The sequence below is a fragment of the Heterodontus francisci genome, chromosome 20, assembly GCF_036365525.1.
Source record: "Heterodontus francisci isolate sHetFra1 chromosome 20, sHetFra1.hap1, whole genome shotgun sequence".
NCBI lineage: Eukaryota > Metazoa > Chordata > Chondrichthyes > Heterodontiformes > Heterodontidae > Heterodontus > Heterodontus francisci.
Genome location: NC_090390.1, coordinates 77,268,363 through 77,287,584, shown reverse-complemented (window position 1 = coordinate 77,287,584; position 19,222 = coordinate 77,268,363). Strand labels below are relative to the sequence as shown.

General features: G+C 44.1%; 1 protein-coding gene across 5 annotated transcripts in view; it reads right to left on the bottom strand.

Moving 5' to 3' along the window:
• Positions 1–15,787, bottom strand: part of sufu (suppressor of fused homolog (Drosophila)) — a 225,435-nt gene extending 209,648 nt beyond the window's left edge. For 2 of the 5 annotated variants that reach the window (XM_068053061.1, XM_068053063.1), the window contains exons 1-2: positions 15,354–15,784; positions 5,004–5,138 (exon numbers count right to left, since the gene is read on the bottom strand). In XM_068053061.1, coding sequence (XP_067909162.1) covers positions 5,004–5,138; positions 15,354–15,490 — 272 coding nt within the window. In that variant the 5' untranslated portion in view covers positions 15,491–15,784. Of the gene's footprint in view, positions 1–5,003; positions 5,139–15,353 lie in introns of all 5 variants that reach the window. The other 3 variants (XM_068053060.1, XM_068053059.1, XM_068053062.1) reach the window with 3 other exon arrangements.
• Positions 15,788–19,222: the final 3,435 nt, after the last annotated feature.

Here is a 19,222-nt window from a genome sequence, read left to right as displayed (position 1 = left end):
ATCTAAAAGGTATTCGTAACTTTGTCTGTATGCATTATCTTTACTCCAATGTATCCTGCAATAGTTAAAGTTGCCCTAGTCTTCCTACATACCTCTCAACTATCAACATATCTCCACCACTAACTCATCTCCAGTGTCTGGCAGCCTATAATACACAGCAAAAATATAATTTACCTTCCTTTTTCTTAACTAATCCATATCAAGACCTTGAAGAGGGTACAAAGGAAATTAGTAGAATGGCTACTGGGGTAAGGAACTTCAGTTATTTGGAGAGGCCAGAGAAGTCTGACTGTTCCTCTTAGAGCAGAAGAGGTTATTGGGAGATTTAATAGAGGTGTTCAAAAATTGACAGGTTTTGAAAGAGTAAGGAGGAGAAAAAGTTTTCATTGGCAGTAGGGTCAGTAACCAGGGAACACAGATAATTAGCAAAAGAACCAGAGGTGAGATGAGGAGAATTTTTTATTAAAATAAACCCAGCAAATTGTTTTGATCCAGAATGCACTGCCTGGAAGAATTGTAGAAGCAGAATCAATAGTAACTTTTAAGAGAATTGGATATACACTTGAAAAAGAAATATTTGCAGGGTTGTGGGGAAAGCACAAGGGTGTGGAACTAATTGGATAGCTCTTCCAAAGAGCTAGCAGAAGCAGGGTGGTCCGAATGGCCTTCTTCCATGCTCTGTGGTTCAATGATTCTACATGGATTCGGTTTCAACACAACCCCAGGACATCCTTATGTTCTAACCCTTAAATAAAATCCTGTACGAATTCTACCATGCCATCCACTTTGTTTTCCCTACTTACCTATCTCTTCTGAAAATGTTAGAAGTAGGATTATTAATCTTTGTTATAGTTATTACATTATAGTTCATTACATCATTGATTCTCTAGCCAGCGGAAAAGCCCCTAGAAAGGACGGCATTACCCCTGAAATAATCAAGAGTGCCAAGCCTGCTATACTCTCAGCACTCCATGAACTACTTTGCCTGTGCTGGGACGAGGGAGCAGTACCACAGGCCATGCGCGATGCCAATATCATCACCCTCTATAAGAACGAGGGTGACCGCGGTGACTGCAACAACTACTGTGGAATCTCCCTGCTCAGCATAGTGGGGAAAGTCTTCGTACAAGTCGCTTTAAACAGACTCCAGAAGCTGGCTGAGTGCGTCTACCCTGAGGCACAGTGTGGCTTTCGAGCAGAGAGATCCACCATTGACATGCTGTTCTCCCTTCGCCAGCTACAGGAGAAATGCCGCGAACAACAGATGCCCCTCTACGTTGCTTTCATTGATCTCACCAAAACCTTTGACCTCGTCAGCAGATGTGGTCTCTTCAGACGACTAGAAAAGATCGGATGTCCACCAAAGCTACTAAGTATCATCACCTCATTCCATGACAATATGAAAGGCACAATTCAGCATAGCAGCGCCTCATCAGACCCCTTTGCTATCCTGAGTGGCGTGAAACAGGGCTGTGTTCTCACACCTACACTGTTTGGGATCTTCTTCTCCCTGCTGCTCTCACATGCGTTCAAGTCTTCAGAAGAAGGAATTTTCCTCCACACAAGATCAGACGGCAGGTTGTTCAATCTTGCCCGTCTTAGAGCGAAGACCAAAGTACGGAAAGTCCTCATCAAGGAACTCCTCTTTGCTGATGAAGCTGCATTAACATCTCACACTGAAGAGTGTCTGCAGAGACTCATCAACAGGATTGCAGCTGCCTGCAACGAATTTGGCCTAACCATCTGCCTCAAGAAAACGAACATCATGGGACAGGACGTCCGAAATGCTCCATCCATCAATATCAGCGACCACGCTCTGGAAGTGGTTCAAGAGTTCACCCACCCAGGCTCAACTATTACCAGTAACCTGACTCTCGATGCAGAAATCAACAAGCACATGGGAAAGGCTTCCACTGCTATGTCCAGACTGGCCAAGAGAGTATGGGAAAATGGCACACTGACACGGAACACAAAAGTCCGAGTGTATCAAGCCTGTGTCCTCAGTACCTTGCTCTACAGCAGCGAGGCCTTGACAACGTATGTCAACCAAGAGCGAGGTCTCAATTCATTCCATCTTCGCTGCCTCCAGAGAATCCTTGGCATCAGGTGGCAGGACCGTATCTCCAACACAGAAGTCCTCGAGGCAGCCAACATCCCCAGCATATACACCCTATTGAGCCAACGGCGCTTGAGATGGCTTGGCCATGTGAGCCGCATGGAAGATGGCAGGATCCCCAAGGACACATTGTACCGCGAGCTCGTCACTGGTATCAGACCCACCGGCCATCCATGTCTCCGCTTTAAAGATGTCTGCAAACGCGACATGAAGTCCTGTGACATTGATCACAAGTTGTGGGAGTCAGTTGCCAGTGATCGCCAGAGCTGGCGGACAGTCATAAAGGCGGGGCTAAAGTGCAGCGAGTCGAAGACACTTAGCAGTTGACAGGAAAAAAGACAGAAGTGCAAGGGGAGAGCCAACTGTATATCAGCCCCGACAACCAATTTTATCTGCAGCACCTGTGGAAGAGTCCATCACTCTAGAATTGGCCTTTATAGCCACTCCAGGTGCTGCTTCACAAACCACTGACCACCTCCAGGCGCTCACCCATTGTCTCTCGAGACAAGGAGGCCAAAGAAGAAGTTAGTTAATAATTTGCTTTCAACTTTTCCTCTTATGCTGATTTCAATTGGAAATCCTGTATTTGCTTCAGTGCCGCTTATAAAGGAAGGGAATTGGAGGGGACAGGGGATTAAACAAAAACGTTCCCATCCCACACTACTAACCTGCTACTCCTATTGAAAAATGCGTGCACATGATAGTCAGATTAGGATAGAATCAGGGTCAGCCATAATGCCCTTCACAGTGGAACAGCTTTCTAATAGTCAGTGTCTAGACGCACTCAAAAAAATAGTCATGAGGGTACCTGAAGACCTTTAACACTCATGGAACTAGATTTCAGCAAGAACTAACCTCTTCTGGAGAGAAGCAAAAAAAAATCATCAATTTGTTAAAGGCGTTGCAATTCAGGGAAGCTATAAATTGCCAACGTAAGTAGCAAAGTCAATAATCTCATTCACAGCTGTAAGGATTGTTCTAAAAAACCTGCAGAAACACAACTGAATACAGTTACTAGAACTGCAGAATACAGCTGTCATTCTAAAATATCAAAGAATTTAAATTTGTGCCACTTAATTGCAAGTCTCTCTAGCTCAAAAAGGAATCCTAATCGGGTTCTCAAAAATGAGTTTCAAAACCAAAAAAAGGCACATGGCCAAAAGTGACCGAAGCTATATCATACCTGGGAATTTAATATGTTTTGATAACGCTATGAAAGTGCTTCCTTTTTTTATATTTTTTGATGACTTGTTTTAGAATTGTGGAGATGGATTCATTGGAAGACTGAAGTGATTCCATAGATGCTGGACTTTTTTTTTTAAAAAAAGGGTCACTGGAAGGACTCTGTTTAAAAACATCATTTACTGGATGTCACCTGTCTTCAGCTAAGTAAACAACAGGTGCCTTCTGACTATGGGAACTGTTTACAAGAGATGTAACATGTCAAGATTTATGATGCTCAAGACTGGTTTTCATTTTTGAATGCTGTTTTGAATCAGCTGGCGGTCAACCTTCTAAAAGAGAAGACCATTCATCTTTTCTCCACCTCTTTCAAAAATTCCTGAGACTCGAATGTAAGAAATAGAGAAACCAAAGCAGCATTTCTCCTGAAAAACTTCTGCAAGGCTTCCTCTCAACATTGCCTGAAAGGAACTGATCCAGATAAGATCCCAGTGACCCATCTATGTGTACTCTTGACGCCAGGCTGTATGCCATCTGGAACATAACATATCTTATAATAAATTAATACTTTTGTTGTTTATTAAAGAAATCTGGTTGTTGGGTTTTATTCTGAAACTAAAATAGAGTATATCATTGGTCGCATTGGTAACTGGGTCTGTGAAAGTGCTTCCTTTTTTAAAAATTTTTGATGACTTGTTTTAGAATTGTGGAGATGGATTCATTGGAAGACTGAAGTGATTCCATAGATGTTGGACTTTTTTTAAAAAAATATATATAAATATGTTGTGACCTGTGGAGAAGTGGAAATAGAAAAACAGAGTGCACTTCTCCTGCCTTGGTTCTAACAATAACTGGAATACTTGTCTGTTTTGCAGAGAAGAGGAGAAAAAAATTAAAGGTAAATTTCTGACCTCATCTAAGCAGGGTTTGTGGGGGGGGTTGGAGGGATAGCTAGAAAAGACAAACTAAAAATCATCCAACAGTTACCTCTAATTTCTCTTTCCCTTATTACAGCACAATTCATTCGGCCAGTGGAGTCAATATAAGAATGTATGACGAAAGGAGGCCCTTTATCTGAGCACGTTTTCAACTTCATGTGTGATCTATACTCGGACCATTTTCATCTTCCTCCTACCAAGCTGTCTATTTGGCATGTGAAGTCCTTGTTAAATTACGACTCAATCCATTTGTTTTTGAGAGCCTCTAAAGTTCACACTCACTCTGCTTGGTGGCAGCCCATTCCATAGGTCACCTCAGACATGAAGGAGCTAATGCTCAGATTACATTTAGGTTGAGGTTTCTTTGTAATCAGCAACATACAAATCTGATTTAAAGGCTTTTCACAAGAGCAACTTTTGAGAAAATAACCAAAGATGTTAATATGTTGAATCACTTTTAGGATCTTGCATAGCTGCATATACATCATTAATATCAAATACATTTCTGTACCAATTTGTGTTACTGACCATCTTTAAAGAACATATAAACAGACAAATTAGTTTTCATTTTTCAGGACTTTTTTTTTCCTACACAAAATGTATATGCTGCAGAACTTCCACATTTCTAACCCATCATGGCATTTACTCAAAATAAAAAACAGAAATACTGCAGCTGTAAGGTAAACTAATTTTTGGATCGGACCCTTAATAATTTTCCCTTTATTTTAGATTTCCAGTATTTGCGATTTTTCTTTTATAGTACTTACTCATGGACTCTATTGTCACCATATAAGTCACTCAAACCAAAGCTGACATAATGCCAGTGCTCTGGAACATCCTGTGTTGGGCTCCCTGGATTTCTGTACATGCTGATGTAGTCCAGTGGGTCTGGTCCTCCCAACCTTCAGAGAAAGAAAAAAAAGACAACTCAGAATGGCCTTTGTAGCAGTAGGCACAATTTTCAAGTTTAAATGTTGGTTGATTGCTAATGTGATTGATAAGGCACAGTGGGGGGGGGGGAAAACAGGGAGCCAAAAAAAGAAAGGACTGGCTTGGGGGTGAGGAGAAAGACATTTAAGATGAGATAATGCCTATTCAGGCAAATTTTAAAAAGTACAAAGCTTAACCAATCATAATATTCCCTATGTCAATAACACATTAATGTAATAATTTCAATTAGTCCAGAAAGATTAATTATTCAGTAAGATTTGCACCTAACACTCTAAATTCATAATGCATGCAACAGGAAAGGAGGAGAGAAAATCTGCTCCAGAAGTACTTATTTCAATAGAATTTTTTTGTATAATAGCTATAACAGATTACAGGAAGAAGCGACTGTAATAAAATCAGTTTAATGCAGATAAATTCAAGAAATGTCATCAAGATACCAAAAGACAAAACAGAAATTTCCCATAGATACTGGGGGTTGGGGAGAGATTTTGAAGCTTTTTGCTTTGATGGGCCACTTACATGTCTACCACAGAACCTCTCAGGCCACACAAAATACCCCACTAATTTATACATGTATTTAACTGCAGCTAACAGACTTTGCTGTTCTGATTTAGGATATACTCCACTAATGAGACAACTGCACTAACTACAGCCCTTTCCAAACCTCCAGGCCCACAAAATTCAAACAGGACAAACCAGTGATCAAGAAATAAGTGCAAACAAAAAATTAGTTCCCAGGGCTTCAGAAGCCAGAGAAAAAGGGATCACAGGTCTTAGTTTGGGCACAAGCCATTGAAGCTTTAGCGATCCTAGTTAAATAAGAACTTCAAAGTGTAAGTAGTAGTTTCAAATGATGAGGCTGTCTGAAAGTGTTCCAGAGACAGAAGACTATTGCAGAACTTTGACACGGTTATACATTGAATTTTAACATTACTGCAGAATGTTCAGATGTAGCAGCAGCCCACAGGTCAAATTTACTCAAGTGGCCATTTCAACTGGACTGCTGTTGCCTTAGACAAAGCCTACAGGCTTTCATTCCCCTATTTCCCACATTGTACTCTCATTGCTCATCACGAATACCAAGTGGTGAGGTGGCAGTTTGAGTTGGTCAGACATAAAAGTAGCAAAATTTTCAAGTTTTCAACTCTTCTCACCCAGTCCCACTGCTTTTTTTGCACTTGGATACAAGAGCAGACACATGCTGGACATGAGACTAGCTCCTGAATTACTTCAGTCTTCACTCATAAACATCAATACAGGAGATGGCAGCTGGTGTTTCCTGAGCTATGTGATTCTCATGGACATTTGTTTGTATTACAATTGAATTACAAATGTGTAGAAGGGTACAACTTCTTTCCTCATGATTGAGAGAATGTGGGGCAATAGGCTGCAATGAAAGAGAGAGTTGTACACGGCCATGATGAGGAATGGTGTTGGACAGGGGCTTATTTGTCCTTGATCTAGCTTGATTAAGATATGGATATTTTAATTAAAAAGTTAATTTTGTGAATTTTACAACATTTAACTTGACTATACAAACATAATACTAAAACAGTAAACTTTTTTTTCTATTTTAGTAACTGAAAGTCTTAACACAAAAACTGACAAATATGTATATGAAAAGTAGCTTCTTAGCAATTTTACAAATTGTCCAAAAAAATAGACTGCAATTAAACTTTTTGATGATTACTCACACAGTCAATCAACCTGTACCAATCTTGCACAGAAAGCCTGCCTCCTGCATTGACAACACCACCCACACCCCCCCCCCCCCCCCCCCACCCCCACCCCATAAATTGTTTACTTTGGTGTCTTGCGCTTTGACTGAAGTGGATTTCAACATGTAGAAGTGGGAGCCTCAATTTCATTCTGTGCATGGGGCCAAAATCAGTCCCATATCATCCACGTACTAGTTATGGAAGACAGATCCAGTCCACTGCTCCAATTAGTTGGAAACCCCTGTTTAAGTGGATTAATAATCTAACTACATCCATCAAAATCTAGATTGAACAAAAGCAGAGTAATCTGGACTCTGATACAGAATAAGCAATCTTCATTTGATCTAATAGTTTGCACAGCTTTAACTGCATCAACACTAGGAAGATAATGTAAAATGCAGATATAAGCTTTGTAGAACAGTCCTACCAATGAGTTAATAGTCACCTTATGAAATTAACCGCACAGCAGAAGATGGTTTCATCATCAAGAAATCATCTTTTCCATTCTTAAATAATGAAAATCAGAGATTCTTGAATAGGTGGTGATTTAGATCAACATGCATTTATTTTGGTTTGATACTATATTACAGACAGACACGCACATAAAATTATTCACATACACGTACAATGCTAGTTTCTCAATGAGGTGCCTGAATCCAAAGAGCTACAATGCTGAATCAATCCATTCCTGGACATGGCCACATATTGGTTGGCTCATACCAAAACTGGAAAAATTCTTCAACTTTAAATGTCACGTCATTTTGGTTTTTATTACTACTGATGGAATTTGTAAAGATCGATACTGAGCTGGAGCTATAAAAAAAAATGTTTTTTAAATCAAATCATAAACTTCCATCTGAAAATCTCAGATATCTGTGCTTGCAGATTTAATGAGTTCCAGGTAGATACTCCATGATTGCACAACTACCTTCAGAACCACAATAACCCGATTTATCAAATGTCCTGAGTTATGACAGAAACACTAGTAAGATTTTAGTTACATGTAAAAATAAACAGTCTTAATTGAAGACATTTACTCTGTACTATGCAGAAAGCACTCAGAAATCAAGTAGCCTGAGGTTATGAAACAGCAACAACCATGTGTGTGGATCTATAAGATAAAATGAATAATTTCTATCTAAAAAGTTAGTTAGAATGTAATGCACATATATAAAAGTTACAAACCTAAATTTAGAAAAGCTATACTTAAGTTAAGACCATACAATGAATTGAAATAGTTTTTCCTCGCTCCACAAGACTAAATAAAAGCAAATAAACAATACTATGGATTAAGGACAGCACATAAGAAATAACAGGAGTAAGCCATCCTGGCCCTCAAGCATACACTACCATTCAATAAGATCATGGCTGAATTTCTACCTCAACTCCATTTTCGTGCCCTGTCCCTTGATTCCCTTAGTGCTCAAAAATCTACTGATTTCAATCTTGAATATACCCAATTGCTGAACAGCCAGAGCCCTTTGGAGTAGAAAATACCCAAGATTCACAACCCAGTCAGTGAAAAAATTTCTAATTTCAGTCCCTTATCCTGAGTCTATGACCCCTAGTTCTAGACTCTCCAGCCAGGGGAAACAGCATCTTAACATCTACCCTGTTAAGTCCCCTAGGAATGTTATAAGTTTCAATGAGATCACACCTCAATCTACTAATCTCCAGAATATATAGGTCCATTCTACTCAATCTCTCCTCATAGGATAGCTCTCTCATCCCAGGAATCAATCTAGTGCATCCCATCTTAGGCAGGAGACCAATATTCCAGGTGTGGTCTCACCAAAGCCCTATATAATTGCAGCAAGACTTCCTTAGTCTTATGCAAATGATCAGTTTGGGTTCCACCACGGCCACTCAGTTCCAGACCTCACCACAGCCTTGGTCCAAATATGGACAAAAAAGCTGAATTCCAGAGGTGAGAATAATTGACTTCGACAGCAAGGCAGCATTTGATCGCGTGTAGTGCCAAGCATCCCTAGCAAATCTGAAGTCAATGGACAGCGGGGAAAACTCTGCTCGGTATGACTTCAACCAGTGGAGAAAGGAAGATGGTTGTGGTTGCTGGAGGCCATTCATCTCAGCCCCAGGACATCACTGCAGAAGTTCCTCAGGGTAGTGCGCTACGTTAGAGGTGTGCAAAGGAGACCCGACCCAAATCCGAATGCTGGACCCGGAAGCCCGACCCAAAACTGACACATGCCATCAGATCCCATTGGGGTCAGGTCGGGTAGCAGGCCTTTACCCACGTGCTGATGCATCGGCCTGCCACCCGACCCGACCGGTCCCAACGATGGGTTGGGTTCGGGTCAGGTCGAACATCCGGGTCCGGAATTCGGGCTCGCGTTGGGTTTCCTTTGCATACCTCTACGCTACGCCCGACCATCTTCAGCTGCTTCACCAATGACCTCCCCTCCAACATAAGGTCAGAAGTGAGGATGTTTACACTGTTCGGTACCATCTGCACCTCCACAGATACCGAAGCAGTCTGTGCCCGCATGCAGCAAGACCTGGACACACACATCAAGTAACATGTGCGCCATACGAGTACCGGGCAACGACCATCTCCAACAAGACAGAATATAACCATCTCCCCTTAACATTCAACAGCATTACCATCACTGAATCCTATGTTCAACTGGCAGATATCCATGCACCAAAATCAGGAAGCAGAATCTGATCCACAACAGTTTTATTCTCAATCCACAGTTCAATACAAATAGCAGTTCCCACTCTTCCCTTCTGGACGAACTCCCTGTCCAAAAGCAACTCCCTGACTGGGGAAAAACCCAGCCCTTAAATACAAACTGCAATGAGTGTCACCTGCTCCCTATTAACACTGAAGTAAGTCCTGGTTAACTAAAGGGACCAGCATGTTCAATATGGTCATCCTCCACCATCAATATCGTGTTCCTTGTACGAGTACACCCAAGTCTCCCTCAACATCAACATCTAGAAGTTTCACACTGTTTTAATCTTCTCTACCATTCTTCCTACCAACGTAGATAATTTCACACTTCCCCACATTATACTCCATCTGCCATGTTCTTGCCCAATGACTTGAGCAACCTTTTTGCCCTTCTCACTAACAAACTATCATGCGGCAGCTTATCGACAACCTTCTGAAAATTCAAATATACCACATCCACCGGTTTCCCTTTACCTATCCTGCTAGTTACACCCTCTAAAAACTCAAATATTTGTCAAACATAATAGTCCTGTCATAAAACCCTGCTGACTCTGCCTAATCCTAGTGATTTTATAAGTCCCCTGTTAGCACATCCTTAAGAATAGTTTCTAGCATTTTCCCTGCTACTGATGGCAGGCTACCTGGCCTATAGCTCCCCATTTTCTCTTTCTCTCCTTTCTTGAACAACGGGGTCACATTTGCTAAGTTTCTATGGGGATTACTCTTGAATCTAGAGAATTCTGGAAGATCAAAACCAATACATCCATGCTCACTGAACCCACCTCTTTTAAAACCCTAGGATAGAGGCCATCAGGCACAGGGGATTTAATTGGCTTTTAGTCTCATTAATTTCTCCTCTACTTTTTCTTAACTAATATTAATTAATTTAAGTTCCAACACACTCATACTTTGATATGTTCTCTATGTCTTCTACTGCGAAGGCAGGGTCAGCACAGTGGCGCAGTGGTTAGCACCGCAGCCTCACAACTCCAGCGACCCGGGTTCGGTTCGGAGTACTGCCTGTGTAGAGTTTGCAACTTTTCCCTGTGACCGTGTGGGTTGCCGCCGGGTGCTCCGGTTTCCTCCCACAGCCAAAGACTTGCAGGTTGATAGGTAAATTGCCCCTAGTGTAGGTAGGTGGTAGGAGAATGGTGGGGATGGGGTAGGGAATATGGGATTAACGTAGGATTAGTATACGTGGGTGGTTGTTGGTCGGCACAGACTCGGTGGGCCGAAGGGCCTATTTCAGTGCTTGTATCTCTCCATATTTGTTTAGCATCTCTGCCATTTCCTTATTCACCAGTATAATTTTTCCTGTTTCACTTCTAACAGACTCACATTTACTTTTGATAATCTCTTCCTTTTTACATACTTGTAAAAGTTCAATCTGTTCTTACAAGAGTAAACTAGCAAGAAATATATTCTATTTTCTCTCTTTTGATCACTTTCTTGGCACAGCATAGAAAATATCAGATATTAAGAGCCTTGAATGTAGATCTGAACGAATCTAGATATTAATTGTTCTACTGTTTTATCTCCCCCATCCCCATTGTCATCAGCCATATGCCTACATTACTTTTGAATATCTTGAGTTTAATCTGAAAATTGCCACCTTTTGTTCAAACTTCCAAACTCATTTTACAAGATGTTGTCCTGAGTCTCGCTTTCAATGGTACAGTGACAGCATCTGCTGTGACTTACAACATTTGCTCAAGAGCCAAATTGCACAAATAGTAATTACATTTTTATTTTTAATTGCATTTGAACAGCTGCCAGCTCTGGAAATTCCAATCTGGCTTTCGTCCCTATGTGCAAGATTTAGGGAGCAATGTACTGGGCTCTTCATCCTAGTGTTCACACTAATACGGCACAGTGGCTAGCACAGCAGCCTCACAGCTCCAGCGACCCGGGTTCAGTAAATACAATCTTTAACTTTTTTAGTTAACCAAGGATAGTGGGCCCCACCCTTGGAATTTTTCTTTCTCGTTGGAATGTATCTATTCTGTGTATTCTGAAGTATCCCCTTAAATGTCTGCCACATCTCTATTGACCTATCCCTTGACCTAAGTTGCCAGTTCAATTTAGCTAGCTCTGCTTTCATGCCCTGCTAATTGCCCTTGTATAAGTTTAAAATACTCGTCTTGGACCCATTCTTCTCTCCCTCAAACTGAATGTAAAATTTAATCATATTATGATCTGTGCTACCTAGGAGTGCCTTCACAATGAGGGCATCAATTAATCTTATCTCATTGCACAATACCAGGTCTTCCCTCTGGTTCGCTCCAGAACGTGCTGTTCTTAGAAATTATCCCAAAAACATTTGATGAACATCTAGGCTACCTTTGCCCATCTGATTTTTCCAGTCTATATGTAAATAAAAATCCCCCATGATTATCGCCATACCGTCTGACAAGCTCCCATTATTTCTTCCTTCATACTCTGTCCTACCGTGTGGTTACTGTTAGGGGGCCTGTACACCACTCCCACGAGTGACTTCTTGCCTTTATTATTTCTCATCTCTACCCAAACTGCTTCTATATCCTGGTTTCCTGAACTTAGATCATTCCTCTCTAATGTGCTAATACTATCATTAATTAACAAAGCCACCCCTCCACCTGTTCCTAGCTTCCTGTTCTTCCTAAATGCCATGTACCCTTCAATATTCAAGTCCCAAACAATGTATCCTGCAGCCATGTCTCTGTAATGGTTACCAAATCATGCTTATGGCAGGCAGCCATAAAGACAGGGCTAAAATGTGGCGAGTCGAAGAGACTTAGTAGTTGGCAGGAAAAAAGACAGAGGCGCAAGGGGAGAGCCAACTGTGCAACAGCCCCAACAAACAAATTTCTCTGCAGCACCTGTGGAAGAGCCTGTCACTCTAGAATTGGCCTTTATAGCCACTCCAGGCGCTGCTTCACAAACCACTGACCACCTCCAGGCGCGTATCCATTGTCTCTCGAGATAAGGAGGCCCAAAAGAAAAGAACAAAAGAAGAAGTTCTTCCTAAATGCCATGTACCCTTCAATATTCAAGTCCCAAGCAATGTATCCTGCAGCCATGTCTCTGTAATGGTTACCAAATCATGCTTATTTATTTCAATTTGTGCTAACAGTTCATCTGTTTTGTTTGAATACTAAGTGCATTCAGATACAGAGACTTTAGTTTTGTCCTTTTATTATTTTTGTAACGCCTCGCCTTGACTGCTGATTTATTCTTAGATTTGAACTCTCTGTCCCTTCCTGTCATGGTTTATCATTTCCCATATCAATATCTTTCTCTCTTGCCTCATTTCTACTCTTTGATTTACCACATCTTCCCAAATTTGATCCCTTGCCCCCACTATTTAGTTTAAAGCACTCTCTACTTCCCTAATTATGTGGCTCGCTAGAACAGCAGCTCCAGAACGGTTCAGGTGTAGACCGTATCAACGGTAGAGCCCCCACTTTCCCCAGTACTGGTGCCACTACCCCACGAACCGGAACCCACTTCTACTGCACCAGTCTTTGAGCCACGCATTCATCTCTCTAATCTTATTTGCCCTATGCCAATTTGCAAGTGGCTCAGGTAATAATCCAGAGATTATTACCTTTGAGGTTCTGCTTCTTAATTTGGTGCCTAGCTCCTTATACGGACTATGCAGAACCTCCTTCCTTGTCCTGGTTATGTCATTGGTACCTACACGGACCAGGATGACTGGATCCTCTCCCTCCCACTGTGAGCTCCTCTCCAGCCCTGAGCAGATGTCCTGAACCTTGGCACCAGGCAGGCAACACAGCCTTCTGGACTCTCGCTCTTTGCTATAGAGAACAGTGTCAATCCCCCTCACTATACTGTCCCCAACCACCACTACATTCCTTTTTGATCCCCCCCACTTGAATGGCTTCCTGTAACACGATGCCATGGTCAGTTAGCTCATCCACGCTTCTCAATAACAGCATTCAGATTGCACAACAATACAGGAAAAAAAAGACAAGGAAGGTCATTCAGCCCATCTTAGCTCATCCATCCAGAAAAACTTACAATACCCTAGAATGCCATCTAACTGTCTCTTGAATGAGACAAAAAGTTTTCATCTATACTACCCTACCTGGAAGACCTTGGTGTCTGGCAGCTAGGTGCTCATTCTAGGCCTTGAGGTAAGAGAAAAAGGAAACAGAGCATTAAAGATAAAGACAAAGCAGACAGCAAGAGGAAAATCAGATAGAAACAAATTGAGACAAAACATGTACAAAAAGGTTACTAGATTTGAACCTTCCATCAGAATTTTTCTTGTATACATTCAACAATATTGTTGTGAAATCAGCATATTTCCAAAATAATCAAAACCTCCCAACATTTTCTGGTTGTATTCATGCCTTTGTCTATAAAGAACAAGATTACCCAAAACTACAAGAGTAAGAAGTATGCTAGGTAGGAGGTCTTGCTTTATGGGAATAAAATTCAAAATGGAATGCCTCAAGAGATCCAGATCTGTCATCACATGGACATGCCTTAATTAACCTGCAAAGGGAGATGTGTCCCAAACATAAAGCCAGAAGTGATCCCTACGTTAAAAGCAAACCTACTGAAATGCATCAAAACTCTTCCCTCCATCAACTGCAAAGGTGCTGTATAACATACAACATGGGATTAGCTATTTTCTAACAATGTAGACAAGGAGGCCAAAGAAAGAAAGAAGTATAAATTGGTATTTAAATAACGTGTACAGCTGCAACGTCAGTAAAAATATATGGCAGTTTAGAATTCAAAGCCAATTTTATGAAATCTCAATTTTATCCTTAGTCCTTTGTGTATGGTTTCAAGATTTCAAAATTTAAAATGACCAAATTACGATCACACCTAGTACACACTGCCCAATAATCTAAATTAATGCAAGTTAAATTTTGAGATATGAATTTGCCATTTTAAAAAACAAAATTACAGAAAAGTTTCTAATAGTTTTACCAGTTCAAATTGAAAGTCCCAAAAGTATGCTTTGAAAGTTAACTTCTTTAGAAGATTTGGATAATTGCTAGTGAGAAAAAAGTAAACCACAAATTTTAATCTTTAAATTCACAAATTACTTACTTTTGTTACAATTATGATGGTGGTGGTTAAGTTAAGTTAAAGAATTAAACTCAAAACAGAAAAATCACTTTATCCACCCATTGACAACACTTTTTTAAAAATAGAAAAACAGACTAGAAAATCCGAAAGCCCGTTTTATTATTAGGACACTACTAGTTTACAAGACTAGTTTGTCTTGAAATAAGCTCAATGGTACAAACAAAAGTTCTTTCAAAACAAAATAAAATCTAATACGCAGAGCAAACTTCAGATGTTTATGTAAAACTACAATAGTTTACTTCTATTCAAATATAAGTACACGTTTGCTTTAAAGCCCCGTGTTAATGGTAAAGATCCAATTCTTCTCAAAGGTTTAACTTGATGGTTGCAGAAATTTTCGTCTAACTTTGCTGCAAATGATTGAGATTAAAAAGGTAAACATTATGCATTCAAGCACAAAAAGATAGAAACTTTTCTTAGATGCAGCGATAAATATTTCAACAAAGAAATCAGTGCAGTACAAAGGAAATCGTTGGGGGGGGGGGGAAATCTAACTTGCCAACACAAAAATAAAAGTCTGCTTTTAAATTCCTCAAATCAAAACGGTTGCGATGCCTTGATTTAAAGTAACTTATTCTTGTTGGATATGGGGCCTCGGGAAACGGGCTCAAGCGGGAGAGATGTTGACGGTCGAGGTAACGTACCAGTACTTGACGATGGCGGTGACTTGCAGTGGATTCGGCTGGTCTGAGTAAAGCCTCCTGCACTCCTGGTAGATAGCGTGCAAACCCGGGGGCAAGAGCGCCGCGATACCGGGGCCGCTAGGCCGCAATTCCTCCATCGGGTCGGCTACACCGACACCGGTTGAGAGACTTCCACCGACTTACTAACTGCTGCGGCCGGCGGGAGATTCTCTCGCTGGAAGTCGGCCTCTTCTAGGCTCAATCCGAGCAAGGCGTCAGCTCCGCTGCCTCCCGTCCAATTCCCTCCGTCCGTCCCGCCTGCCGGCCGCCGCCGCTGTCGTTTCGCTCCGCTCTCCCTCGCGCTCGCTCTGATTCGCTCCCCGGCCGCCTCCCGCTCGCGCTGCCGGCGCTCAACGCGCTCCACTTCGACCGCTCGCGCCCCTCCTGCCAACCGTCCCGCTGCCCCTCGCGCCCCTCCTGCCAACCGTCCCGCTGCCCCTCGCGCCCCTCCTGCCAACCGCCCGACTGGCCTGCACGCTTCTCCTGGCAACCGCCCCTGCCCCCCGCGCTGCTCTTGCCAACTGCCCCCTGCCCTTCACGCCACTCCTGCCAATTGCCCCCTGCCCCTCGCGCCGCTCCTACCAACCGCCCGACTGGCCTGCACGCTTCTCCTGGCAACCGCCCCTGCCCCCCGCGCTGCTCCTGCCAACTGCCCCCTGCCCTTCACGCCACTCCTGCCAATTGCCCCCTGCCCCTCGCGCCACTCCTAGCAACCGCCCCCTGCCCCTCGCGCCACTCCTGCCATCCGCCCGACTGGCCTGCGCGCCTCTCCTGCCAACCGCCCGACTGGCCTGCGTGCTTCTCCTGGCAACCGCCCCTGCCCCTCGCGCCGCTCCTACCAACCGCCCCTGCCCCTCGCACCCCTCCTTCCAACCGCCTGCCTGGCCTGCGCGCCACTCCTGCCAACTGCCCCCTGCCCCTCGCGCCCCTCCTTCCACCTGCCCGACTGGCCTGCACGCCTCTCCTGCCAACCGCCCCTGCCCCTTGCTCCGCTCCTGCCAACTGCCTCGCTCCTCCTGCCAACCGCCCCCTGCCCCTCGCACCACACCTGCCAACCGCCCCCTGTCCCTCACGTTGCTCCTGCCAACTGTCCCCCTGCCACTCATGCTGCTCCTGCCAACCGTCCCCTTGCCCTCGCGCTGCTCCTGCCAGCTGACCCGCTGACCCTCCCGCCACTGCTGCCAACTGTCCCCCAGTCCCTTGTTTTGCTAACACTCCCCCTGCCCTTCGCACCACTGTTGCTGCCAGTTGTCCCCTTGCCCCTTATGCCACTGCTGCTGCCAACTGTCCACCTGCCTCCCGCACTGCTGCTGCCAACTGTCCCCTGCGCCGCTAGTTGTCCCCCTGCCCCTCATGCCGCATCTGCTGCTGCCACCTTTTGCTCTGCCCCTCACGCTGCTGCTACCAACCGCCTTCTGCCCCTCGCACTGCTGGGGCAACCGTCCCCCTGCCTCTCGTGATGCTGGCAGGGGCAACCAACCCCTGCTCTCGCATTGCTGGGGACAACTGCCCCACTTCCCATCGCCACTGCTGGGGCAACCAACCCCCTGCCCCTCGTGCTGCTGGCGGGGCCAACTGTCCCCCTGTCCCTCACACCACTGGCAGGGGCAACCATCCCCCTGCCCCTTCCGCTGCTGGCGGGGCCAATTGTCCCGCTGCCCCTAGCGCCGCTCACGGGACCAACCGTCCCCCTGCCCTTCACTTCACTGCTGCCAATTGTCCCTCTGTTCCTCCCGCCAGTCCTACCCCTTGCCCTGACCCTTGTCTTGCTCCTGACGCTCTCTCTCTCTTTCACTCTACCCCTCTCCCTGCTTTTAATGCTCTCTTGCTGTGCTCCTGACGCCATCTTACTCTACCCTTGCCCTGAGTCTCAGCAAAATCCAGGCCAATATTTTTTTTTAAAACAATATTTATCATCCATTAACAGAACTTCAGACCCAATCGTTAAACACCACTTGGAGGGAGCACTGAGTGTGGCATGGGTGCAGAATGTACTCAGTGTGGGGGACTTCAATGACCATCACCAAGAGTGGCTCGGTAGCACCAATACTGACCGAGCTGGCTGAGACCTAAAGGACATAGCTGCTAGAATTGTTCTATGACAGGTGGTGAGGGAACCAACAAGAGGGAAAAACATACATGACCTCATACTCACCAGTCTGCCTGCCGCAGGTGCATCTGTCCATGACAGTATTGGTAGGAGTGACCACCGCACAGTCCTTGGGGAGACGAAGTCCCGGCTTCACACTGAGGATACCCTCCATCGTGTTGTGTGGCAGTACCACTGTGCTCAATGGGATAGATTTCGAACAGATCTAGCATTGCAAAACTGGGCATCCATGAGGCGCTGTGGAACGTCAGCAGCAGCAGAATTGTACTCAACCACAATCTGTAACCTCATGGCCCCCCACTCAACCATTACAATCAAGCCAGGGGATCAACCCTGGTTCAATGAAGAATGCAGGATAGCATGCCAGGAGCAGCACCAGGCATACCTCAAAATGAGATGTCAACCTGGTGAAGCTACATCCCAGGACTACTTGCATGCCAAACAGCATAAGCAGATTGCAATAGACAGAGCTAAGCGATCCCATAACCAACGGATCAGATCAAAGCTTTGCAGTCCTGCCACATCCAGTCATGAATGGTGGTGGACAATTAAACAACTAACTGGAGGAGTTGGCTCCACAAATATCCCCATCCTCAATGATGGGGGAGCCCAGCACATCAGTGCAAAAGATAAGGCTGAAACATTTGCAACAATCTTCAGCCAGAAATGCTGAGTGGCTGATCCACCTAGGCCTCCCCCTGACGTCCTCAGCAGCACAGATGCCAGTCTTCCAATTTGATTCACTCCACTTGATATCAGGAAACGACTGAAGGCACTGGATTGTGCAAAGGCTACGGGCCCTGACAACATTCCGGCAATATTATTGAAGACTTGTGCTCCAGAACTTGCTGCACCCCTAGCCAAGCTGTTCCAGTACAGCTGCAACACTGGCATCTACCCGGCAATGTGAAAAATCGCCCAAGTATGTCCTGTACACAAAAAGCAGGACAAATCCAATCCGGCCAATTACCGCCCCATCAGTCTAATCTCGATCATCAGTAAAGTGATGGAAGGTGTCACTGACAGTGCTATCAGGCGGCACTTGCTTAGCAATAACCTGCTCAGTGACGTTCAGTTTGGGTTCTACCAGGGTTACTCAGCACCTGACCTCATTACAGCCTTGGTTCAAACATGGACAAAAGAGCTGAATTCAAGAGGTGAGGTGAGAGTGACTGCCCTTGATATCAAGGCAGCATTTGACCGAGTATGGTATCAAGGAGCCCTAGCAAAACTGGAGTCAATGGGAATCAGTGGAAAAACTCTCCACTGGTTGGAGTCAGACCTAGCGCAAAGGATGATGGTTGTGGTTGTTTGAGGTCAATCATCTGAGCTCCAGGACATAACTGCAGGAGTTCCTCAGGGTAATGTCTAGGCCCAACCATCTTCAGCTGCTTCAGTCATAAGGTCAGAAGTGGGGATGTTCGCTGATGATTGCACAATGTTCAGCACCATTCGTGACTCCTCAGATACTGAGGCGATCCATGTAGAAATGCAGCAAGACCTGGACATTATCAAGGCTTGGATTGATAAGTCGCAAGTAACATTCGCACCACACAAGTGCCAGGCAATGATCATCTCAAACAAGAGAGAATCTAACCATCTCCCCTTGAAATTCAATGGCATTACGATCGCTGAATCCTCCACTATCAACATCCTGGGGGCTACCATTGACTGAAACTGAACTGGAGTAGCCATATAACTACAAGAGCTACAAGAGCAG